This window comes from Osmia lignaria, chromosome 1 (genome assembly GCF_051020975.1).
Source record: "Osmia lignaria lignaria isolate PbOS001 chromosome 1, iyOsmLign1, whole genome shotgun sequence".
Classification (NCBI taxonomy): Eukaryota; Metazoa; Arthropoda; class Insecta; order Hymenoptera; family Megachilidae; genus Osmia; species Osmia lignaria.
The window spans coordinates 10,310,133-10,337,047 of NC_135032.1; the positions used below are offsets into that span (position 1 = coordinate 10,310,133).

Sequence of the window (26,915 nt, forward strand, 5' to 3'; positions counted from 1 at the left end):
AGGATCAGTGCTCTGAATCTAGAAGAAGACGTTCCCTGGCCTGGCCTGGGGACACAGGAAGTTGGAACAATCGTGTCTTCGTACCGCATCCATCACTTGTTGGAAATGGCTGGATACCTGGGCAGCTGCTCCAGGCTGAATCCTGAAAAGACACCCAACAGTCAAATTTCACGAGCATACTCGATTTCAAACGTCAATGATTGACGGCAATTCATTAGAAAGGCTCGAAAGGTGAGGCTATCGATAATAATTGATGACTAATGGAATGATCGGGTAATTGGATGAAACTCGAAACCGAATGAACATTCGAAAGTCGATGTTGAATCATCAACCTCCAAACTGTATTCTAATTATGGATATCTAATTAGTAGTCGGTCGTACCATAGGAAATTTAATAGGAACAATGATCTACCAGAATATTCAATTCTCAACTTAAAAAAGAAAAATACAAATTCAATTTTCAAAATACAAAAATCCGTGTAGTAAAATCATGTTAATGTGAGATGGTTTTTGAAGTGTTAACTAGACAAAGGTATCGGTGCTGGTTAAGTGGATGCTACAAGAAAATCAAAGAACATTACGACCAGTCTGGACGGAACCATACCGAGAAACAGATAACTTTCTTCCAGCTTTCGCCGGCGACGTCCTACTGACTGATTCGACTTTTACCTCTTAGCACAGTTTCACTCTGTGCATACACACGTACACAGAACCATGTACACTGTGCTTCGTCACGAGCCACAATGGGTGCTGAGAAAAGTTCCATGGGATAGCAGGTCGATAGAAAATCAATGGAAAATGATTTGTTCAAACTTGACATTGCAATTTGAAGGTGTTAATTTGAAAGTTTAATTTAAAAATGAAACGAAGTTATCTAATTATTTTCAGTGTGCTAATTAGCATATTAATATCGTCCACTTTTGATTCACTAATATGGAATTTTTCTATTTCGTCAGAAGAATCACTATTTATCCAACTCTAACGAAATCGTTGGTAATCAACTCTCCTTTGTTTCCAACACCAAATCGGTCTCGCACGAGTTTTCCTCGTTCATTTCCTCATCCGCGAAAACGAAAGCCCATTATCCAAACATAGCCAGCTACATAACCATATGCTAACTAGAGCAACGTGTCGTTATATCATTAGCGAACGCAACAACAGTCTTCCTGTTATTTTGCAACTCATCCCCCATTTGGCGAGTGGATTTTCCCTCCGACAAAAACAATTCTCAGGACGTGAAATGGGAACGATACTCACAGACCCAGAAGAGCAGCCATTTTCTTCTCCATCAACGTAACCGCGTCCGATCCCCTTTGAATCATGGCGTCGCAGAATAATCTTTTCGCGCATGGTGTATTCGTCCAATCGCCATCGGTGTGAGCCACTTGAGCAACTTCAGAATTTTCTAAATTCTGAAGAGCATCTTCGAGTTCCTGATCGCTTTCCAGACTCCTCTTTCTTCTTTCGTTCTTCCCATCCACGGAATTCTTCGTTTCATCCTCCGTTGACCTGGATGCAACGTCTAATTTATTTTTATCACCATCAGTAGCCAACTTCTTTAACGATTCAAAAGGCTTAGAGTCATCTTCTACGATCATAATATCAACATTCTTCTTATCCTCTTCGTGTCCTTCTTTCTGAGCGGTTATCTTCGGAATAAGGAACTCTGTGATGTCAATGTGTCCTTCTGTACGAGCTGGAAGATCAATTTCTACGATCTCACTGATCGAATCCGGCCCCTTTCGCTGTAAACGTTTGTTTCTCACTAAATTCTTCAGGTTACCCTCTGCCTGGAAGATGTCCAAGTAGTCCAGACTACGTTTTCTTCTTCCGTTATTCGTTACTTGATCCTTGGACCCAGTTTCTAGCTCATCTGTCATCTTCTGATCATCTTGGACGATCATCAACACTCCATCTTCATTATTTATTGATTTCACGTTATCTTTTTGCTCCGAAATAGTTGGATCCTCCATCTTCTCCAGAAGATACACCGTTCCTGATTCCTGATCGATTAATCCCTTCAGAAATGGCTGATCAGCGTTTAGGGATCTCTGGTAGTTCACTTCGGTTGCTAATCCTTCGCCCGATCGTTTCAGGACATCGACGTCCAGGTACCTTCCAACTGCTACGGCTCCGATTCCAAGAGCAGCACCGGAAGCCACGAGTCCCAGAGCCGGGATCAGGATGCTGCCTCCGGATGCAACGGTGTCCAGCTTGTCCTGAGCTTCCTTGCCTTTGGACAGGCCCAGATTCTGGGAGATCTTGTGGGTGGCTTCCACCAGTGGGTCGATCACTGGCCTGGTGAACTGGGAGACCCTTTCGACACCGCTGGAAAATTGGTTCTTCAGGTTCTCTGAGATCTTCACCCAAAATGGGGCGTCGTTTGGTCTCTTCAGACCGTAGAAATGTTGATTGGGGTAGTAGTTCTTTGTAGTGTATGTGTCGATTATGTTTTTGTCATTCAGGACGTACTTCTTCTTCTGCCTCTGTTCCGTGAAGGAGTACTGGTTCTCTGGGAAGTTATCTGGTCGTCTTTTCTCGTTCTTCAGGATCTTCGCTGGTTGGACACCCAGTTCTGGATGGGCGTACTGGAGAACAGGTGCTCTGGCACCTGGTTTCAAAGCAACCGGGGCGATCTTTTGACTTTCTGGGGTGTAGAGTTGGGACACAGGGTACACGGTCACTCCGTCGGGATGAAGCATCCTTTTGTGGGTGCTGGAACGGAAGTTGTCGTTTCTTGGTTCGTACACTTCGGCCTTCAGGGCCTCGTTCTTGTAGATCTTTGGGTCCCACTCGAAGAATACATTTTTCCCTTCTTCCTCGTTGTCCTTGCCATACCTGTGTCGAATGAAGTTTGTTTAAAAATAATTTTCGGATAGTACTGGTAATTACCAATTACCAAAACTAGTAATTAGTAATTAAAAATTGGTAATTGTTAGTAGCAAGAACTTCTACAATAAAATTTCTCCAGCAATAATCTGTCAAATAAATCATTCTCTTCTGCAACCTACCTTCTATTAACGTTCTTGAAGAACCTCTCGAACCTCTGTCTATCCGCGTTCTCCGTGGGATAAAAGTTGCTGGACACTTCGAAATGTTCACCACTCGATCGATCAGGGATCAATTTATTATTGATCACCCTCGCGTTGCGCCAAGTTTGAATCTTATCCATAGGTTCATCAGGTACCCTCGTCCCATGGATCACAGGTGTCCCATCCCTGTCGAGGGTCATCGGTGATCTCTTCTGACTGGATTTCACATTTATCTCGGATCGAACGATCACTTCCGCTGGTACGTTTTTCGCGTTCCTATTCTTCGATAAATTCGCACCGATATTCGTCCTTGTCGATTGAACCTGATGAGGTAGAAACGCGTAACGCTTCTCCTCGCTTTCTTCGCTCAGCTGTAACTTCCTTTGCGATCTGTCTTGAAAATGTCGCGGTAATAACAGTCCACCAGCTGGAAAAGTGGAATCGAACCTTGCATAATTCATTCGCTCTTCAGTGCTCGTCTTCAGGTCAGTCTGAAGCGGTTTCCAGCTTTGATACTCCTCGGTGGTTGATTCTTCCAATTGCACAGCTCTTCCATCAATGCCTAGAGGCGTCCAGTTACCATAATCAATATTCTTTTCATTTGTAGATTGATCATTTTTGGTCATATTAATTTTCTCATTAACAGACACGTTCTCAGGCTTCGAGAAGCCTTTTGGATTATCAGAGTCTGATAATTTCGCTCTGAGCTGCTCGATTTGAGCGTCTTCGAGTTTTCTGATCTCTTCTTTAGTCTTTGACTCGTTCCTCGTCGGTCTGGACGAGTCTAACGTGATGTTCTTATTTGTTTCTTCAAGGTTGGTTCTTTGAGGATCTTCGGAATGATCACTGCTTTTCTCTCGTCTTTTGACGATTAAAGTAGCCACGTTTCCTTCGCTTGTTCGCACTTTTAACTCTTCTGTCTCACCTGGAAGACTTCTTGAGACTTTTAGCATCGCTCTGGTGTAACTTGGCTTTGGAAGGTCCGCGCTGCTGGAGCTGGAGAGCACCAGACTCAGCAGGGTCAGGAACATTGTTATCTGGAGCAAATGGAAATTTCTTCAACACACTTAAAAATTATAAACAAAATATTGTGAATTAATTTAGAAAAGAAGAAATTTAGAGAAGACCCTGAAGAAGTCTATGGGTGCTCTATGTTTTTTTTCAAATAAATTCCTACCCAGTTTTATAGTAATTATATGCTGTCCACGAGCTTAGTCCGAATTTTTATTTAAATTTATCTCTGTTTTTCAAGTTCCTATGCTGTCATGGTTTCATTCTACTTTTCTAGAGCGAATGTTTTACAATTTTGATGCTGAAATTCCTCGATCGAATTTCACGTTGGTAATTTATTCTTTGTTCGGTGCTGCGGTGCCGTACGAAAAGTGAAAGTGACCCTAAAAATCTTTTTCAAGTGCTGTCACTAAGGAAGAAGATTCATCGTGTGATTAATTTATGTTGTTTCTAAATTATTTTAATTAATACAGTGAAAGCGAGTTAAATTGTAATCAATTCTTTTTTAAATTATAACTAAACTAGAATTGAAAATGTCTCATGTAACTCCTAAGATAGTGTAATTAATTATCATTAACATTTGCATGGGACACGACATGTTAATTAACAAGTTTTTCCCTATTTTAAACTCACACTAGTCAAACTGTAGACTTGATTCAACTTGTAGAACTAGTTTTCAATCTACTTACACATGATCTCAAATCGATTGAAAATTAATTATAATTAACTAGAGTTGGAAAAAAGACCGAAGATAAATTTGTTTTACATCGACCTGTCTATAATTCAGTTCCATAGCTGATCTTATATTAATTATATACCTATTACATGGTCGACTTCAGTGAACGTAGACTTGGCTATGCCTAAATTGAGTCTGATTCATACCTAATTAGTACCTAATCCATCACCAGACCAGGCTTAACCCACTTTGAAAGACAAATTAATAACAGTAACAATCTATCTATAAAGTAGATGATACGAGAAACTTGTCAAACAGTTCTTTGTGTATCTTTTTTCTTTTTAATCCCCAAGTGTTTTGGTTGCACTACAGAAAACGATAGAAGGAATCGAGAGATTCCGTGGCGAGAGAAATTTAATAGCTGGAAGAAATTGCCAGCATTCTTTACCGGGATTAGAAAATAGCGATGCAGTAACCGTGTGACTAGATACTTTCTATTATTAAGATAGCTATTATTCATTGAGATCGAAGGAAGTCTCTTCAGGTACTTTAATACCATTCACGATTCCTGTAATCAATCTTTGCATCTATTATTCGTAGGAATAGAAACTAAAATACGAGTAATTCAATTTTATGCAGATATGATTTTCGGGAATTGAAATTTTCCTGGGAAATTTATTTGGTGGCAAATTGAAAATTCGAAAGAAAATAGAGGAGTGATAAGGCGATCGTCTGGACCAAGGATTGAACATCATGGATAAGTGAAATGGAACGACATGCTTTCCCCAAGTACGTTTACATTGGTACACCGGACGATCCACTTTTTCCATTCTAATGACTTTCGATCAACCAGTGATGCTCGACGATAAAATATAGACCGGTTCGATTGTTCGCGGAAATTCTTACCCTTTAGAAGATGAATGGGATTTCTTCGGGTTGATCATTATCGGTGAGGTATGTGAAAGAAAGTGAAGAGAGGATCCTTCGTAGGTATTCTTTGATCGTTAACGCTTGACCCTGTTAGGTTTTTTTTTTTTTTTAAACAATGGAAGGTTTTGCTAAATTATTATTGCAAATGCAATACCAGATCCTCCACCCAAAATTTAGAATAATAATTTTAAATCATTTCATTAAAAAAAAATAGCTAGCATAAATAAAGCGATAGAAAAAAATTCCAAGATAAAAACCATTCTTGAAGAATTAAAAGCAAACAAATCCTGATAAACTTTCGAAACTCATCAACGATTCCCAGCTCATTCTCCTCAGTCCATTTCGCGAACCAGTCTCATTTCCATTTCAATTTGAAGGCTCAGCGCAGAGGAAGGAAAAAGAAATTCCATCCGTTGAATCGGATGTTGAGGCTGGTACGAGCTCGTAAACGGTTAGTTGAAGCGTGAAATCAGATGTGATTCTTGAATTACCGAGCTTATGGGAACATGAAAATCGTAGGATAGGCCGAACTAATGAACGATCAGCGATTAATGTGCGTTTTATCGAAGGAAGTACATGATCCACGCGGACTACGATGGCCCCGATCCGTGTCCCATTGCATTTCCGCTCCAGAAAGCCCGCGGACACACATTCATTCTATTGTAATTAACGTCGTTACTGTCCATCTTCTTTATCCTCGCGTTTATCTATTAAGGAGGCAATCGTTTGCAAATTTTTTATTATTTTTTTCGTTGCAATATTCCTTGCAATTTCTATGCAGTTTCTAATGCACTTTTGCTTGCAGTTTCTATGCAATTTTGAATGCACTTTTCCTTGCAATTTTTTTGCATTTTTCATTGAAATTCATTTAGAATTTCTTTTGAGATTTTCCTTGCTCAGAAGTCAGAAATAAAGCAACATAGAAAAATGTTACGTATCAGTGAATGGTAATGAGTCAGGTGTTTTACAAACGCGTTAAAATGTTATTCAACAAAAATCGTACAGTTTCTCAAGAAAGTAAACTGGTGGAATGTGTTGAGTAACCCAAGGAAAACGGTGTTCTAATAACTAAAGAATCCAATCAGAGGAGATCTCAGGAAGAAAAACATTTTGTAGTTGCATAAAAAAGATGTGAAGATAAAAACGAGAATAGAGAAGAAATATATTGAGCCTCCTAATAAAGAATCACCGATAAATCAATTTGACATCCACATTACAAAATCAAGCTTATTATACCTCAAAATATTCAGGAAACGATTGTAATTTTCCTCCACCAAAACCAAAGATGACGTTTAATAATATTTAAAAAATTAAAATACTAGACATAAGAAGAAAAGAAGAGATTAAAGTATCCTGAATGAAAATTGAACTTTTAACGTTCAGATAACTGCAAACTATTTAATTACACACTGCAATAATATTCTACATTGTAAGAAAAAAACAATATAAACTGCAATATAAAAGAGAATTTCTCCAACCACAGAACAATACACCTATTGTTCCAATTTCTCAAAGAAACTACTTCCAACTGTAACATAACTGGACATTGTCATCCTTAAATAATTAACATGACGCAAGAAAAGAAAAAGAAGAAATATATTTATAAATACCTGTATTTTGTCCATTTCTCAAGTGTCTTTTGTTCGATCGTCGATTTCCAATGAAGATGAAAAAAAAAAAAGAAAAATCCCTTAAATTTGTTCTTCAGATCTTCATGGTACACGAACGAAAAATTCTAACGAAGAGTATAAAGAAGAAGAAAAAGATTTTGGCGAGTAGAGAGGAGGCCCACTCTTACGTACCTGTTGACTCCCGGAATATCTTCGCGAGACTGACGAAGGCGCTCAGTCAGCGGCTCCTCGTGTCTCCGACCAAGGACCGACACTTCTTTCTCTACGACCTACTTCCCGTGCTCGCCTTCGCCTTCGCCTTCTTCCGTCGCGACGTCCTCCTCGCCGATTAATCGGAACATTTTCCGAACCGATGAGCCCCGCTCGAGGGGAACTAATCGCTCTTCCAGCTGGAATTCGGCCACTTAGTCTGTTCTCGTTCTTCATCGCTAATTCGGCTAATCTGCGATGAATCTAGCGGAAAAGAAATAGCACTTGAAATTGAATAAGAAAATAAATAAATTTCAGGGTGATTGTTAGACCGGTATATTTTTGAGGAAAAATGATAACGAAGCGGTGGAGGAAGAAAATGAATTTTTACAAGCAGACATACCACTTTCTCGAACCAGCTGTGCTTTCCAAGAGGGTGACGCACCTGAAACGAGAGTTCGCGAAACTTTGAGACAGCGAGTGGTCCGGTTTTCAAGTTCACGAACGACGACCCGGTGGGGCTGAACCGGAAGAGACGGTTAAGGTGCCAGTACACCGGGTTCAAGGACCTGCCAGTGAAAGTCCATCGGCTCTCGACGACAACGACGATGCACAACCGGCGTAATTTCTTCCTCTGCCGGCAGCTAATCTTCAGTTACACTTATTAATACCGCGGCAGTATCGATACCAGTGCCATGTAATGATCATGGCGATACCCATGGCTGAAGCAGTACTCGTGAAAATACCTCTAAATACCATGTAACAATAGTATCCCCATAAAAGAAAGCGATCTGATTCTCCTCTTCAAGAAACCTTCTTCGCGTTTTCCCTAAAGTAAAAGCAGCCACAATGTTTTTTCTCCCCCTGCAAAACCAGAATCAGACCGAAAAAGAAGAAAGCAAACAAGATTCCCCTGTTCGATCTGAATTACCACCTAATTTGTACACGCATGGTATCCAGAAACAAAAAAATCGTCGAAAGTGAAGGAATTATCCTCGCCTGATGGCATACATTTAAAACGACATTTCCAAGAAAAAGAAAGTGCTGGATCCTGAATAATCCACCGTGTCGCGGCCTTTTTGACCTGACCTTTGTATCCCCGGGAAATGATTTCGCGCAATGCCGACCCCATGGGATAGTTTGAACCGTGTAGCGGAGAAAATTCCTCGACTTTCGCTGCTCAAGGGCGATGAACAGGTTGGGTAAACAGGAAGGAAAGGTTTACGCAAACGTAGGGTATTTCTATTCCTGGTTAATTATTCAAGTATTTTGTAAATATAGTTATGTACTCGCAAGTGGCTAACATTGTAAATTTGCAAGGATAAGTAATAATTTCAAACAGCAAGTTACATTTTGTCAAAAAATTAATTTTTAATATCTTCAGGGTGTCCGACTATATACAAGTATTTCTACTGTGACAGTCACTGGGATATTAGGCTACTCAATTATTTTCTCCATTTTATTATTAATTATTCAGAAATGTCAATGACCACTATGGCAGCCAATATCTTAATTATGAACTGGTTAATTACAATACTAATTATATTAGTATCTATTCCAAAAGCTCAGCATTAAAATATTTAACAAATTATAATAAATTAGAATTTCATTTATTATCGTCTTATAGGCAATATTTAAATTTTGTTCTAAATAGTAATTTAGTATCATGTGGGTAGATCGACGTCCTTCGATAGAATTCGACGTCCTCGTGTGACTGGTGTAATTAAAAATTATGAACACGTACGCGTCCCATTGTGTTCACATACGATCCACGAAGGTCTGAACGTTTTCCAATATCGGTCGACGTCTGTTGCACACTCGTTTTCCTTGACATACCTGAAGACGAGCCTACGACATAACGAACGACCCACGTATAGGGTATGTACCATCGCCTTTGTTAGCTATCGCCTCGATCGACAGAAGCTATAGCCTCGATAATTATTTTCACGACGGGTCAACTATGGGTCGTGATAATTAGACGCTTCATTAGCGGAGAAAGTTGACGTTAGATGAAGAGTGAAAGTGTCAATGTTAGGACTTGGAATCTAGGTCTAATCATTTTGGAAATTTTTCTCTCTTTCTTTTTTAAATTATTTTTTTAAATATTTGTGTATCTTCGGTGACTAGTATTTCAAAATTTGCAAAATTCTGCAAAAGATCCAGGTCCCTGTCCTGGATACTTTGATCAGGGCCATCGAGCATTGTGTTTTTCCATTCTTTTGTCGCTGAAACGACAGTCGAAACCATCTCGTTGGCACAGTTTTCATAGAGGACAGGAAAAAATAGGTAAAACTGCGTGCAGCATCTGTCGCGGTGACCGGAAATCTCGAGCTATTCTTCCGTTTTACGAGCGATCCATCGTTCATGACGTTTAACTGGCAAAAGTAGAACCACGAAAAACAAAAAGTGGCTCACTTTCGTTGCCGTTCGATCTCGTACAGTAAACGCGAAGTTAGCCACGTTTTCGCGAAAGTGTGTTTATTAGGAAAGAGATCGAGCTAATTGGAGATAAAGTAGGCGTAATTGCTTGGACTTTCTTTCCAAGTGTGTTCCCTCTGTGAATTAAAACTCATTTCAACTGGCTGCCCTCATTTGAGAACGTTCAACGTAAAATTTGTTGCACAAAATAGATAAAATAAATTCCTATTTATAAATTCATGGATAATACGAATTTGTAATTTAATTTTTATTTATTTTGTAATTCTGCTGATCGTTATCGTAGATGGGATACACTCGAATAATTAGATGGAAAAACATTTTTCAATTTAATTTATAACGCTATATACCGCTTGACTACATTTCATGGCGAGCGAATATGTTAATTAACAGTCGGAAATGAGAGCAGCCAATTACAAAATTTTTGACTGGTAACGTGTACTAATTAGTTCGCTAGTGTTTCTGAATGAAGCGAACAGGCGTTAATTACAAGAAACGGAAAGAAATTTGGTGTTGCACCGGATGAATTAAGTAGCCAGGTGATTAATCAATCGCACAGTGACCGACAGAAGTGATCAATGTGGGTCCTTCTTGCATTCCTGAAGTGAAAATGAAGAGACTCGGTCGACCCGAAATTCGAGACCCCATCTGGTATTTTTCTCTGACAAAGTTTCTGATTTCAAGAAGAGAGGTCAAAGGGGGAATAAATTATTAAAATGATGAATAAATTTAGCTACGAATGGTAGAAACTTTATATTTGGTGAGAATTTCGTTACATCATTGTGGAATGTTGTTAAATGTTAATAAAATTAGAGTTACTAGCGGGCGACACGTTTCACTTTCTCAATTTTTCTCTTTTTTTAATTCATACATTATGTATCCAAGTGTTCTGTCGATGATATTATTTCGAACTTCTGACACCATCATTGGGAACTCTCTATCCAATAAATATTTAAATCGCGTGTCATTCTGCGATCGTTCTTTGGATCTTAAAATCATTTTGCACTGTGCTGAATTATTGAAGGAATAATAGACAAATAGAAGAATAGGAAAATAGGAATATAGGAAAAGAGAAATCGGACTCGGGAAAAATTGGAAAATAGAGTGCAAGAAAGTTGAGAAATGGAAAATGGAAAATAGCTCACAGTGAAATGAAAAATACAGAGATAGGAAAATTGGAACTTTGGAAAATATAAAACTGAAAGTATGGAAAATGAAAAAACAGAAATTCAGAAAATAGAAGAATAGACAATGGTGGCATAGAAAGGCTAGCAAATGAGATGCAACGGTTCATAGGGGTATAGATATCTCGGCCAGTTTCGAGATGCAACGGGTGGTCAGGATGCGCGTGAAAGCTCGTTGCAGTCACCGATAACCCGTATCTCCTCGCAGGGACATGAATTCCTGGATCGAATTGGCATAGAATACCGTCGACCCACTTATACACTGTGACTACTTTCACTTGCTGCAACTGGCCACGCGACTGGCTACCAAGAATTCCCGAATAATCCTCCGGTGTCTGGCCCACGTTCGATCAACTTTCGGTCACTTTCATCGAGCCTCCGACGACCAACCAATACAGTATGAGCCATGTGATCGATTATACTAATTTAAACAATTTTTCTCACGTAATTAGTACATTGCTATATATAATGTAATGTGCAATATGCACAGAGTGCATCAAAAAGTAATTTTTAATATGTTTAAAAGATATGAAATCTTTTTCAAAGGTTTTATTTTTCTGGGTTCAATATTTAAAACAAAAAAAATTATTGTGAATTGTATAAATTAATTTATTAAATTTTACTACATTTACGTGCAAAATGTTTGAGTATCGTAATTTTAACAGGAAAATGTTTGATTACTTATTCGATGGGAGTAACGCGGATATGGTTGAAGTTTATAGGTGCAACTACTTTCTGTCGAGTTTCTATGAGACTGTTTTTCTACCTTACTTTTATCACACGATCGTTCGGAGAAAGTTGAACATTGGTTGGTTTCAGTTTTCCACCGTGGGAATTTCTGTGAGTTTGTACGATTGAAAAACAAATTAACAAATAATGGTTGTGCAATCCTTTTTCTTCACTGCCTCGAAAATTTCTTGAAGACCGCATTCCTCTGCAATTTTGGTCGATGTTCTAACAATGGAAAAAAAATCTGATTAACTATAAAAATAGATATTTCAGATCCTTATACGTATAAAAATTGTTAATTTCTTCAGGATAGGATAAAGAGTTTAAATAGTTTTTAATGATTTTAATAGCATTCACACTTTCGAATGACTCTCTCCAACTCGTTTTGGGTAGTTGAAGAGAAATACCTAGGAGCATGGAATAATAATTGCTTTTTCACGGGAAATTGATGGGTAATTGTAATAATTCTACGAACATTAACAGCTGACTGATGTGAGATTGAATATAGTTAATTGATACTTAATGGCAAATAGCATTTTTAATACTTAACGAAATTATTTTTGATCAGAAATTATATTTTTTATTACCATTCATTAACTGTTTTTGTATGAAAGAATAGAAAGTTGTTAGTAGGATTAAGTTTGAGAAATTGAAAAAATTTTGAATTAAAATGATTGTAATTACCTTGTTGCCAAGTTCCAAAGAATATTCTGCAAAGCGTTTGATCCAGCTTCTCCACCAGTTAGGATCACCTCGCATATTGATCTCTTTTCACAAATGATCGATGACTCACTGATTCGAGCCTGTTTATGTTCTGCAGGCAAGTCAGCTACTCTCCATTTGGATAAAACGATATTAGGATCCCTGCAGTGATTCGTTTACAGTTAGAATTGGAACAAAATGCAGTTGCATTTTGCAACTGCAGCGATGCAGAAATCTGCATAAAAGTGTCCTTTGTACTTACGTCGTGTTATTCACTTTTACAATGTTTGGAGTCAATGCAGCAACCAATAAGCCAATAGGTAGAAACGCGCCGATTAGGTGGAGGATCTTTTTCCATGGTGAAACTCTGGAAATGAATGCAGCAGGATAATTAGCCAAACAGTTCCGGTAATTGAGTTTCATTGTTTGAATCTCTTTTATTGCTGAATGTGGCCATTTGAGAAAAGAAAACTTTTTAAATTCTTATGAATGAAAGGAAATAGTAAACAATAAAATTTTGCAAATAAATTATTAAAAAGAAAGCTGGGAATAAGAGAAAACACTGGGAAAAAAAAAATTTGAAAATGACCTCCACTTTCAGAATGAAATATTCAGAGGAAGATGGAGAGAGATAATAAAAATCTACAAAAATTGGGAAAAGGAAAGTTAAATCCTAATAAAATCCCATCTAAGAAAAAAGTGCAAACCGTGAAAGCAGGAAAAGAGAAACATACAAATCTTTACCTCTCTCTAACAGGATAACTCGTGCGATGATCATTAACCATCTCGACCTGATGATATCCAACAGGTGGCTGGTGAAAAGGATAAGGAAAGTTCTTCGTCCTGGTGAAAGATGACTCTTGAAAATAAACAGCTCCATCATGTGGCCTCTTGAATGCATCTAAATCATGAACATTTTGTTGATAAGCTTGTTGATCATAATATCCAGGATAATATTGATTCCTCGAAGGATCACTATTAGAAAATCCTTCGAGCTCTTGTTTCTGTGGGCCACTCTGAAACTTGGATGGTTTCCCCAAATAATTCTTCACATTTTGCTCATTAACTGGCTTCTCCAGGTTCTGAAAGGCTTGTGGATCTATTAAATCATACTGTGCTCCTACATTCCCAGTCGATTGATGATGATGACCCTGATTCTTCAACAACTCTCCATAATAAATCTTAGGCACATCCACTGACTGATCCTGGAACTTCACATAGACATTTTGCTGCAACCCTTCTCTTCTATCCTCATCCAAAGATCCAACATTTTCTGGATAACCTTGAAGAGCTTCCTGGTGATCAGCCTGAAGTGCAGGTTGATAAACCACCCCAAGATTGTTCAATTGATGATAGGAAACTGGATCAACCTCGTTCTCAAACCTGATATGATGTACATTGTTGAAAGGACTGCTGATCCTGGACTCCTTGATCTCTCCAAGATGAATACTCGGTTTGAATTCTCTGGAATCGTTGTTGTCGTCAGCGATGGCGAAGGTTAGCTTACTGTAAGTTTCTATGGTGGTCGTGGACTCTGTAGTCGTAGTAGACACCAAGGAAAATTGATCTTCGTTTGATTCCTCGAAGAACTTCACCGCTGATTTCTCTTCATCATTGGGAGGATTTTGAATTTCTTCAAGGTTCTTTGCTTGCAGAATGAAATTTGTTGGCGATAGAAGGATGAAGATTAGGAGATTCAATGCGAAGCACATTTTGATGGGGTTTTTAATATTGTCTCGAAGGAGAGATGATGGTGGAGGAGGTCGTTCCCATCGCGACGTGTTTGTTGGACTAAACAGACGCTTTGGCGGATAGACGCCTTTAACTTGCGACAGAGTCGCTTTTCTAAAAAGCGTGAAGATTTCGTCTGTTAATCGCCAGGCCTCACTCTAATTGTCGTTGACAAAAGTGCTCGTTTAGTTCCGCCATGTGTTTCAGGATTTTCTTAAGACTTACTTTTGCTTTGAATCAATTGTCTCGAATGGGTCATTGTTAACGATTACTGGGTCATTTCTAATTTATCTGTTAAAACTGTGGGCTAACATTGCAATCATTCAAAATATGATTATTTTTTTCTGATCTTCTAATTTTTTCTAATTTTTTTCTAAATTTTCTAATTTAAACTTTCCACTTGCTACCTTGTATAATTAATAATTATCTCAGTCACCAATAAGTTCAATGGCAACCACCAGGTTAATATTTCTAATACACAATCTATATTATCATCTGCTGTGTTAGACATGAGAATTTCCACTTTGTTAAGATCGTCAGGATGTTAGGATCACGATGGCGTGGTCGGAACGAAAGTGGCCGGAAAAATAAGGAAGAAAGGACAACCGCGAAAGGGGATAGCCTAGATGTCAGGACGATATTCACACATCGACAACCAGTTTCCAAGGAAAGTATACTTCGGAATAATGAAATGTTTTTACTGTCAGGAACGTGTCGGAGCGACTCGTTGAACGCTCACGAAGATGTATCAACGACTGACACGCGTTTTCAACGAGATTTCTCGTCTAATTCTGGGACACTTTTCACGCTGATATACCCTCACGAAAAAAACGAACGCCCAGAGTTTTCCAATGCGTATCGTGCTTTTTACATTCGCACTTTTCTCCGAGGTTCATTCATAAAACTTTCAACCGCAATTAATTTTCCTAGACATCTTGTATTGCAGATATTAATGAGTGGCATATATGATTATTTTCGTCAGACTTTAAGCTTTGATTTCATATAGTATAAGTGTTATTTTGCAACACTTTTATGTCACGAAATTTTCTTGGACTTCGAGTGCTTTCGAAATCAGTCATTGTTCTCTATAATTAATGACCAGCCATTTTGTGTGAGGAATATTCACGAGTCCTTTATGTAATTATTTTCGTTAGACTTCAAGCTTTAATTTCATATATCATAAGTGTTATTCTGAGAAACTTTTATGTCATCAATTTATTTCAAGCTAAACTGATTTCCAAATCATCAACATTAACCTAGCAGATGATCTAAATGATCGTATCATTTGAATAATCATTGTTACAGTGTTCCATACTACATATCGCCATTTTCACTGTGCCAATAAACATGCTAATTGTACGCTCGCCTAAAGAGAGAAGTTGTAGAAATGATTTATCTCGCATCTAACATGCTAGCCTTCGTCCAGTTCCCTCCACTTGACCTCCGTCAGAAAATAGGGTCAGACTCTCGCCGCACGCTGATAAAACACGTCTTAGAAAGTTTTTTTCACCCCTTTTTCTGCTCTTTGCTCACATTCCGTGAAACGATGCAATAAAACGTTTTTCCTCTGTTCTTACTACCTGGCCCAGAGAAAACCGATGGGCATTGTTGTTCATCGACTTCCTGTTTCTGCTGGACTTCAATCTCTTCGTTTCTCTTCGAATTGTAATTGAAAAATTTACAATTTTCCAGCTATCTTGTAATTTCCAATTTGAAAAGTGAAATGATCGTATTTGGAATAATTCAGGGTTAACCCTTTAATTACTAAGGGTGATTACAGTTATCCATCGGTAATTGATTACATACGCAAAGAGTTTGTTTGGAATAATTCAGGGTTAACCCTTTAATTACTAAGGGTGATTACAGTTATCCATCGGTAATTGATTACATACGCAAAGAGTTTGTTTGAACAGTATTTATCGTTACTTTAACCCTGAATGAATTACAGTTAGTTAACCTTTTTAGTTTCATTGTCCGGAAGCCTGTAGCTGTAATTCACAGAGAGACCTATTTGCAGCATCATCTTCTTTTCTTTTTATTCTTGAAAACTTCATCATCCGCACAGTTTCTCCGACAAAGCAATACTCCGAAGAGGAACAACGTGCAAATCACCGCATGTTCAGAGGACTACATGCTCGTGTTCCCCTTCCGTTTAAGTCAGCCGACAACGAAAGTAGACGTTCCCTGTATACACACACGACAGGCGTCGGTTCTTTCTTCATTTTCTGTTTTTTCCTTTTTACAAACCTATCCTGATGCTCCTTTTCGCGGTTATCTACGCCTCGAACGACCCAATTCTGGTTTCGAGTAGGCCAACCGACCGCCATACCGGAATCGGAAGAGAAAAATCATGTTGCAACAGTAAAGCGGAAATTATTTCATTCAATTGGGATCCTTTTATTTCGAGGGTCAATGATAACCGCAATAATTTAATTTATATAATTTATGCGATCAATAACTATTTTAATTTATAATTTATGCCATGAAATTACATTTGAACGTTCGTATATCAAATTACATTTGACGGACCATGGAGAGAGTCCTAATTTTCATTTAATTCCGTTCAATAACAATGAAACGAGAAACTCGTCTCGAAGGAGGATCACAATGGGTTTGTGGGTCGAGGATGCAAAAATGATGGTCCATGGATCGGAAGTTGCTCGTAAAACGGAAACGTTAGACCAGCATTTCACAAGAGGAATTTCACAGCAAAGAGGGAAAAAAGAACCGCAGGTTTCTGGGCCGAGAAAGCGAAAAAATCACGAAACGATCGACTGTTCGGTCGATAGATCATTGACCACGATCGACTAATGCTGGATAAAGTTCTGTTTTTTTCTCCCCCATTGTCCTTAATCGACGAAAGAGTTATGGAATAAATTTTCTGTGGAACAATGGGAGGTCCTTGTTACTATTTAAAGATAATCGCCATGATTGTGTTCCCCGGCAATTTGCGATTAGAAACGCGATGAACTCGACGAGATTTTGCAGAGTACTCTCGTTTAAATTTCTTAGGCACACTTACGTGTCATTAAAATGTTTAACAAAAATTTCATTCGTAAATATTGAGTAACAGAAAGTTGTAATTTCTAAAATTGAAAGTTGCTGAAGATCGATCATATTATAGACGAATAAATCAAAGTTAAATGAGACAAATTAGAAATGAGGCTAATTGTTTATTGAACACAGGAAAATGTAATTTATTGCAATCAACGATGAAGAACTTGAAAGTAAGTGTCAACTTCGAGAAACCGGTTTCATAGATCAATCACCTATTAAACGAGGTTTTAGATCATCGTAATTCATAGGATACCTGCAAAAATTCATAGCTATTGTTTATTGAAGTATCAGAAAAATGCTGGACGAGTACTTGACGTTATACCTAAACAGAAAAAGCATCGTGTAAAGTAGTTGTTGATTGTCCACGCTGGAGCAATTAGTGCATGACGGATCCTGACTTTTTCATGATAATCCGCCTTGAAGATCGTCCACGAATCAAGATTTTTTTCTTTTTTCCTTGGTCCTTGAAATTCCTGAATCAAACCACTTTGGTTCACGACAGAAAATCAAACTGGAAGAACCGAGGACTTAAAATTAATCAGAGAAAATTTTGGAAACTTCTGCTGACGAATTAAGAAATTTGAATAATCAAGCACTAAATTAAAAATTTCAAAAAATTTACAATTTTGAAATCTCTGAATTCTGAAATCTCTTTCAAAGCATCAGCACTCTATAAAGCTATCGGTCAAGATCGAATTATGTTAAAAATTTAAATGTCTATTAAAAATCTATGCCAATTCTGGCCGAATCGTCGATCCCAGGACGACAATTATCATGGAAGAGGAAACGATGCGAGAGATGCCGAGATAGGAATAGAAGAACGTAGACCGCGTCCGTTCTCCAGGTGACCAAGGTGTGCAAAGCGTGAACAACGTGTGCAACACGAGGCTAGGAGAAGGACGGAAAATGGACCAAGTCACCAGGAAGTGGGGACCTGGATTAAAAGCAAACGAGGGCAACGTCTCGGCGACAGAGCCATCTCGGACCTTGAAGAGTCGAGGTCGAGAGCAAGTCGACGCGTTCTTTGCTTCATTGCTCGCTCGGTGCTTTTCTAACGGATTTCCGTTACGTTACGAACTGGATCAAAGAGAATTCTCGGTGTTGGCGTAATCGAAAGTCGGCGCCAGGCCAAATTTGGACGGAGGATCTACTAAACGGTCAGTGCCGCGATACGCGACTTCCTATTTCTATATCTTTAGTGTTCCATTGATAGTTTCATATCGTTTTACCTGTTGGTTTATATTTTTTTAAATTTTCTTTGCCAAGCCACTCTTTTTAGGGTGATTTGTTTCATCAAAAATAATTTATTAGGACCTTCCAATTAATTTGATTGGAATTTGAGCCTGATTTTATAAAAATATTTTATTTGTCAAATTTAAGATACATTCGCAATAGAAATATTAACTTACAATTTAAAATAGATACAGTGTCGATCAACAATGATTTCTATATTATTTTTAATACACTCTGTATAACGGTGAACCAAGAGGACAAACAGGTAGAGCGTTCACCTGGCCGAAGGAAGACGAGGAACGTGTAGAGGTTACGAAAGTGCAAGTCCACACTTTCCTCGTTTATTTCAGATGGCGCCGAAAAGAGCGATCTACCTGCTCCTGGTGACCTTGGCCCTGAGGGGAAGCCAGTGTAGCACGAGATACTACGTAAAGATGAGGACGAACGCGTCCGAGTTGTTCAAGACCAGAGGGGACAACTCGAGGGTGCTCGAACAGCCAATCGCTGCCACGAGCAGTCCATTGTACGACGAAACCAGAGATCACTTTCAAGATGATGATCAAAGAATGATAAAAGATTTCCCAAGAACCGATGACGAGTCGAGGAACAGTTTTGAAACGTCCACGTTTAATCCGGACGTCTTGAATAAGTTCCTTGAAGAGTATGCTAGCAAGATAAAGAGCAGCACCGAGAAGTATCAGAAGCATCCATTCAGGGTCGTGAAACCTTCCGAGGCTCTTGCACTAGAGGTGGATGTCCCAACTGCACAGCCAACAAGCAGCAGCTCTGCTCAGGTCACCAAACCTGAAGAAGATGGGGCGAATGCTACTCTGGCTGAAGCAGGGGTAAGATTTGGATGCAAGATTTCTTGTTGAAGAGTTGGATAGAAGGTTGATTTTGAATTGAGGGACTTTGATGAAATTTAAGGATTATAGTCAGATTGGGATACCAAATTTTTTAATTGATAATTAAACAGATAGTTAAGATTTGGGTAGACTGTACCTTGAACTTGAAGATAGACAATTACTTGCAATGAAATGCAAGGTACTTTGATTGTAGATTTGATAATTAGATTCAATTGGCTAAGAATAGGCAAAAATTTAAAATAAGACATTTTCAACAAAAGTTTCTGAAGCTACGTATTTAGCACGTCTCCCCGTTTGCCTCAGTTAAGCGACAGTCTAAACGACACCCTAAAGAGGAACAAATACTATGGGGCAAACTCGTACGAAGATAGAAACGGCTGGGTGACTTTAGAAGCAATCCCCTGGTCGAAGAGTAAGATTTCAAAGTGGCAAGCGACACCCAGCACCCAACAGCCTTGGCCGGAAGTGAAACCATGGGAGAAACCAGGCATGGGTAAACCCTGGGCTTCGGATTACTCTGTCAGACCAATCTACGAAAACAATAAACCATGGTGAGAAATCACCGGTGATTTCTCTCTTCAGAAGATCACGATTAAACAATTTCTCTAATTGTCAATTTAATTACTAGGTACGAGAAGCCAAAACCAAATTGGCCAGAGAACAACGAGAAACCATGGCAGAAACCCACGACACGACCATCTTATTACCCAGACAAGGTCGATGAAGGTCAGGCTCAAAAATGGCCTCCAGAAAGACCATCCTGGAATAAGTATACCGATCGTCCCAACAGTGATATCATCACTGACAATCGTCCAGCTAATTTCCCGAGTTCTTGGAACAACAGGCCTCAAACAGCGAAACCTGGTTATCAGTATCTGGATAGATTCTCTGATAAGAATCAGGCAGAAGAGAATAACAATGATTGGCATGATTTTCCCTCGAGATTTGATGATCGTCTACGACCTTCCACTGATAGACCAGCCTTCTCTCAATATCAATATGTCAACAATCATCCTCAGAGTTATCCTGGTAATGGGGATGGTCAATGGGTACTCTTGTCCACCAACAGAGGTTACTCGAAAGCTAGACAGAGATCGATGAAGATCGATACCACGAATCCGTTACAGAATGGAAGCAAGAGTATTCGGGTGAAGGGAGAGGAGGCCGATCCTGCGATCCCTGTGATGACTTCGAAGAGACAGGTTAGGCTAGATGATCAAAGAAGTTCTTATCGATTTTTATAATGAATTTGAAAAAATTTATTTCAAATGTTGTGCAATAATTCTTGTATAATGAACGATAGTTAGCGTTTGTTGAAAATTGAACGAGCTGTGCTTGCATAAGGGGATGATTGCAGGAGTCGTTTGTAGGCGTTTATTTAATTAAATCTCGTTAACTACTCTCAGAAAAAAAGATAGGAATTTATGGCGATCAAAAATGAAATTTTATAATGTTCTTTTATAAATTTCAATCAGGACAACCCTCGATAATATTTTGAAAAATTAAAGCTGATGATTGTATTTTGATTGACTATGCTTGCAAAATGGCAGGCACTTGATGAAATATCGTTTACCTAGGTCAGGTTGACGGTGTTACCGTCGATCAACGGCACGAACACGACCACCTCGCACGGAGGTCTCCTGGAGGTGGAGAAGACCTTCAAGAGCGTGGATCAGAGTCAAAAGGAATACGAGATGAAGAGACAAACCCTGCCGGTGATCCTGAAGAAAAGACCGATCAGAAATACTCTCGGGAATCAAGCGTCTAATTCGGCTGTCTTGGCTGCCGTTAGTGCAGGTTAATTAATTCACTCTAATTAGAGATTTAGAGAAATTTAATAGACCATGAATCAGAACTGACCCAGCGATTTTAAGAGAGAGACGCTAATTATATTGAAAGAGATTTATATTTATTATTATAGGAATATTACCGGCAACTATGGCGATGATGATACCAATGATTCTCGGCCGTCGAAAGAGGGACATAAAAGCTCCTCAATCAAGATTACTCAATTATGATAATTCAGTAATGAATATTCATGATCCCACGAATCAACGTGTAGCCCGCGAAACAAGGCTTAGGTAGAGGAATTAATGTTGAAAGAGAAAGTCTTTGATAATTCGTGAGAATAAGGTGGATGATCGAAGAGAATTTAGAGGAACACTGAAAATCTTATTTAGTGCTGGGTGTAATTGTATAAAAAATAAGTATCAATTTTAATTACTTTTTCCATTCGTAGAAGTTAGTTGAATTATTTTATTGAAACTTCGAGTAATGAACTTGAAATTGAAGCAGCAAAAATTATATATTAAAAATGAATTTATAATGTAAGTTCATAGATAACATTTATTATTATTTTCTATTATAGTGTGTCTGGGAAACACATTTCTATTGCAAAATAACAAACAAAAGAAATTATCACTGAAGACAATGCAATTATTGCCACACTCGTGATTATTATCAGTGATTCATTAATTAATCAATAACAAATTAAAATACACATGTTCATTGCTCTTTGTTTATAAATTAATACTTGCAATTTTATCATAAGAAAAAGAACCTGCTATCTCGTATATTGTATAATTAGCAATAATTTTTAATTTATCCAACAAACGTCTTCCTATAGGGATTAAAACATCAGATATTAATTTTCATTGAATTTTTATCACGCATATATTTACATATATGTCAGGGTATTATGATAATAATCTACTATTTATTTATTTATTTATTTATACGTTTATTTATAATATACTTTACATTTCGTTCGTTCGCTTAAATACTTAAATAAAAGCATAAGTATCAACGAAGGATATTCGAGAATTCAAAGGAGTTACGTTGAAAATAAATAAGAAAATAGAATTTTTCGTCGGAAGTTCTCCAAAACCTTTCTTCCCTCTTTGAAAAATCCTATTTTTCTAACGTTTACATTAAAATTTCCAATCATTTTGTCTTGAATAATTTGTAATACAATTTTACATAGAAAATTATAGTTAAATTGCAAATGTTGCAAATTAGAAAATTGCAAGTCTGAAAAATGTGAAGAGTATTCTTGTTAATTCGAGTATTATAATATTAAGAGAGTCGTCTGAGTCTAAAAGCTAAAATATCTTCGTTATTTTTGGAAAGAAGAAATCTTTACAATTCTTCATATTTTAAAAATTTGCCAAGAAATCATCGACCATATTTCTTTGAACAATTTCAAAAGAATAATAAAAGGTATCCTAAAAAGAAGAGATATCCTTCAGCAATATCAAAAACAAGGAAGGTATTTCAGGTATTCAAGACCAGACCGCCATCTCTCTAAAACAGTCTTCCAATGAGAAAAATTATTCCTTTGAAAATTCTTGAAAGACGCGAAGACACGATATTCAGCTTCAATAGAAGCGTCGCGACGACCTATTGTAACGATCGAAGCAGCCGTCGCTTCAGTCCATTGTTAGGTTCCTTACAGGAACCTCTTCACTCTTCCCCGTTGATCCTCTTCTGCACGTGGCCGAGATATCTAGCGAAACTCTCGCTGGCGTGTTTAAGTAACGTCAAACCAAGTCTGAACTTGATCTCAGCGACCTTCTTCACGAAGTTGAAGAGAGTGAAACCGTTCTGCTCGGGTGGCTTCGTCGTGGTCAGATCGATTGTGTCAACATTGCTCTGTTCAGTCGTCTTAGAACTCGTCACGTTATCTTCAGAATTAACCTCTGTGCTCGTCGTCGACGAAGTGGAAGATTCGACATCTTCTTTAATTGTTGAAGAAACCGTAGAAGTGTCTGCATTCATGGTACTGGTCTCCAGAGTCTGACTCTTCGTGGTAGACTCTCTCTCTTCATTTTTCTCATTTCTTCTTTGAGTATCAAAGTCCTCCAACTGCTCGCTGTCTTTCTTCTTCTTCTTACCCGTTTGATCATCCTTCTCTTCAGGTAAAGCAGAATCGATGATGTTGAAGATCTCGTTACTCAGATCCTCTTCCTTCTCTTCCTCTTCCAGTTCCCTTTTCGAAGGAATCACTTGAATCACGGTGTCCCTCTTCCTCCTGAAACGACCCATCGAGAGTATATCCATCGGAGAACGTTTGATCTTCAAGGATCTGGGTCCATGTTCGACAGCCACAGCAGTGGGGGTGATCTCCACCTCTTCGTACGTATCTTCAGGCTTGGCTGTCTGAATCTGGCCGTAATTCTGAACGGGGTTCATTGGGAAATTAAAATTCTGTACTGAATCGTGATCGAACACCAGCTGGCTACTCTCAGTGGGCTCGTAGCTGTTGGCTAAGGGCCCTGAAGTGGATTGGGCTGGGTGTTTCTCGTTGTAAGGTGGATACTCCTTAGGGACATTTCCAACAACGAACTGGCGATTGGCTGGGTCAGAAACGTACTCTGCTGGCTTAGGTCTTTCATAATAAACTGGAGTACTTTGTAGCTCTGAGTATCTGTAATCGGTGTTTCTGTACTTCAAGATGGAAGCTGAATTCTCTGGTCTATAAACTGGAGATGAAGATGGGTGTCTCTGGTCGTTCTTCTTAGTCGTCTGAGGATCATAACCAGTGTCGTACTGTTGGTACCGATAGTAATTATTGTCGTAGTCCTTGGAGCCAGGATACTTATTGTCTTCGGGTGTCATGCCTTGAAGAACCTTAGCCAGAACCTCCTCTTCACTTTGCCCATAGTTTCCCCCATACTCGTCAAAATTGTATTTATATTTTGGCTCGACTTCGTAGTTTCTTCTGGCAATGGTCCCTCCGAAGGGATAGAGGAAGTAGGAGGCTAAACCTAGGCCAAGTCCCACCAGAGACATCACACCGAAGCTGGGCATCACTTCGCGACTCAAGAAATTGTATATCTGCATGCCAAAGGCTGGAGAAGGTGGTTTCTTCTTCGTCTTTGTGGAGTTAGTAGATACCTTGGTCTCTGGGGCGATCTTGGACTCCTGGATTCCATTTTCAGCAACTGAGTCTTCGAGTATTAAGTCATTCTCCGTTGATACTAAAGTTGTTGAAGAGACTGTGGTCGTGGAAGTAGCAGGAGTGGATGGCTTACGTCGTCTAACCTTGTTCTTCTTCCTCTTCGAATTATTCCTAGGTCTCTTGGTGGTCGAAGTGGTCGTCGAAGTTGTCGTGGTCGTAGACGACGAAGAGGTGCTTTCAATGTCCGTGTTGATCTTCGTCAACTCAGGATTGAAATCAAACTTCATCAAGTCTATCCTGGTATTATCCAGACTATCATTCTTAATCTCTTCCTTCGTGTCCTGTTTATCTACCTTCTCGATCTTCAACACAGGTGTATTGACCTTGACAGGTTGCACCTCGAACTTCGTCGTCTCCTCCACAGGAGGTTTCTTCAGCTGCACCTTTAACACATTGTTCACCTTGGTACCACCTGGTTTAGGCTTCACTGTTACCTCGACGAGCTCCACACTGGGCGCGGCGGTCTTCGAGGTAGCAGTTACATCCAAACTAGTCGTGGAAGACATCGAAGACGCAGTGGTGGTCTTCTGGGTGTCCATCAGCACCGAGGCTTTGATCTTGGTGACGAACATTGGCTTCTCAGTGCTCTCCACTTTGGTCTTCGGGATAGTGATCATTTGGATGGGCCTGAAGGTAACCTTCTCGATCTTCCCAGTAGTCGAGTTATCAGTCTTCGTGATCTCTGGCTTCACAGTGGTGGTCCTCCTGTTCGGAGGCTTTGGTCTGGCCTGCTGGTTAGGCCTAGACGTCTTTGGACCCGAAGGCTTCGACAGCACAGTGGTCTTCATGGTAGCAATCTTGGGTTTGGGCGTTGTCCTTACATGCTGAATCTTCTTAGTCGTAGTAGTGACAACTTCCTTCCCCTCCAAATTACTCATTGTAGTCTGAGGAACCTTGGAGGTGGTGTTCTGAAGAGATTCTTCCTTCTGTTGACTGTGAATCTTCTCTGGCTTCGTCTCTAGAGTCTTCTTCGTGGTTACAGAGATAGACTTCTTTGTGGTGGAAGGTTCATCCATGACCAAAGTGGTGATGACAGGTAACGTTGACTTGTCTGTCACCCTTTCTGTGGTCTCCACTCTCTCCATCACGGTTGTTGGCTTCTCAACAACTCGTACTTCATTCTCGAACGGCTGCTTCGTCTTCTTGTCCACCTCTGTGGGTTTCACTGTGGTGGACGGAGGATTCAGCAGGATCCACGTTGATATTCCACCCGTGGTCGTTGGGTAGTTCTTATGGGCAACCATCAGACGTGTTGAACTCATCTCTCGTTCTAATTCCTCTTCGGTCATGGCCATCGCCTGACCAGGGTGACTGGATTCGAAATAGCCAAACTTTGAGTTGATGGGTCTACCGAATCCAATGTTCGTTGACTGGACGTTAGTGGATGGAATCACTTCTTTTGCAGCTCCATCAGTTGGTTTCTGATTGATGGGTTTCTTGATGGTGTTGTCGAGAACCTTGGCTGGCTCTTCAGAGTTGGTCACGTTCAGCAACTGAGTAGCCATTGTTCTTAATGATTGGTCGATGTTCTGCAGGTCTTTGAGATGGCGATGCGTGCCGTTCACTTGCGAACTGAAAGAAAATTCACCATTTTAATCGTCATTATTTGAAAAATCTTGCAAGTTTAGTTGAAATTAGAATTTAAACTATGGGTGAATTTTGACAATTAGTCCTTACCTTTGTACGTATGTCAAAATTTGAACATACTCGGATATTGATTATTTTTTTTAATTATATAGGACACTTTTGGGATGGTTGGGAAGAGGGGAACGAATCTATTCTAATATGATAATAAACTAATATAACAATAAAAGAAAATACAAATTTGTTCGTTTGAATGGTTTATTTCAATTACAATTTATTGGCACAAACGCTATTAATGCCCTAAGATTATCTTAAGATTCACGGCATGAAATAGTTTAATTATCTTATAAATATTAATGTTACAACGTGGATTCGTAATACTGTTCTTCTGTCTCTGCTAAATTAATCAGTTTATACTTACTAGTATTATTATTAAAGCTACTGCTGGCGAGGTTAAGATTATTTATCATCTAGAAACTATATTCTCTACTATATACCCCCTTACCTTTCAAATAATAAATAAAATAAATAGAATCTTAAAATTTTAAGTTCTAATCTAATAAAAAATATATGTATATATACAGAGAGCTTCAGTAATGGTGTTCAAAAATTGTCTTAGAATTTAAAGGAAGTTCTTCATGAACCATTCAACTTCTAAGGGGTTGAAATTCATGAAGAATAAAAATGTCACCAAAATTGAATCACCCCGTAGATTCCACCCGTATCATTTCCCTCAACCACTTGTACTTTTCTCAGAATTCCAACAACCACCATCCACCCAAGAGGAAGAGGAAGATAAAGAACATCATAATCTTCATCTCTTTCTCTTCTTCCTCTTGCTCTTCCACTCGTTCAACCCCCCATATTTATGCATCGACTGTTTGACCACCTCTTCAAGATTCGTCCAAAGACTATCCACCACGTCGTTATTAGACCTAAAACCAAAGGAGCTGGGGAATAACCA

The 26,915-nt window shown here is 38.9% G+C and overlaps 4 protein-coding genes across 8 annotated transcripts in view; 1 reads left to right on the forward strand and 3 right to left on the reverse strand.

The window, feature by feature from the left end:
- Positions 1-7,391, reverse strand: LOC117606073 (uncharacterized). Its single transcript, XM_034328082.2, has 4 exons — positions 7,260-7,391; positions 3,012-4,069; positions 1,258-2,838; positions 1-142 (listed from the first exon to the last, which is right to left on the reverse strand). Exons 1-4 carry the CDS (start codon positions 7,272-7,274, stop codon positions 19-21), a joined length of 2,778 nt encoding a protein of 925 aa, XP_034183973.2. The 5' UTR covers positions 7,275-7,391; the 3' UTR covers positions 1-18.
- LOC117606074 (uncharacterized) lies at positions 117-22,164 on the forward strand. Of its 2 annotated transcripts, XM_034328083.2 has the most exons (7): positions 117-231; positions 14,784-18,465; positions 18,892-19,386; positions 19,711-19,958; positions 20,036-20,609; positions 20,985-21,204; positions 21,329-22,164. In XM_034328083.2, the coding sequence occupies exons 3-7, from the start codon at positions 18,892-18,894 to the stop codon at positions 21,490-21,492; spliced, it is 1,701 nt and encodes a 566-aa protein (XP_034183974.2). In that variant the 5' UTR covers positions 117-231; positions 14,784-18,465; the 3' UTR covers positions 21,493-22,164. The 2 variants fall into 2 exon arrangements, with proteins under 2 accessions (XP_034183974.2, XP_034183979.2); XM_034328088.2 differs by lacking the exon at positions 117-231 and having other exon boundaries at positions 14,167-18,465; positions 20,990-21,204; positions 21,329-21,463.
- LOC117606350 (uncharacterized) lies at positions 11,920-14,510 on the reverse strand. Its single transcript, XM_034328716.2, has 5 exons — positions 14,477-14,510; positions 13,265-14,387; positions 12,783-12,887; positions 12,503-12,682; positions 11,920-12,043 (listed from the first exon to the last, which is right to left on the reverse strand). Exons 1-5 carry the CDS (start codon positions 14,508-14,510, stop codon positions 11,956-11,958), a joined length of 1,530 nt encoding a protein of 509 aa, XP_034184607.2. The 3' UTR covers positions 11,920-11,955.
- LOC117606072 (uncharacterized) overlaps positions 22,134-26,915 on the reverse strand; it is a 15,431-nt gene continuing 10,649 nt past the window's right edge. For all 4 annotated transcript variants that reach the window (XM_034328079.2, XM_034328078.2, XM_034328081.2 and 1 more), the window contains one exon: positions 22,134-25,939. In XM_034328079.2, the coding sequence (XP_034183970.2) occupies positions 22,870-25,939 (3,070 nt within the window). In that variant the 3' untranslated portion in view covers positions 22,134-22,869. The remainder of the gene's footprint in view (positions 25,940-26,915) is intronic.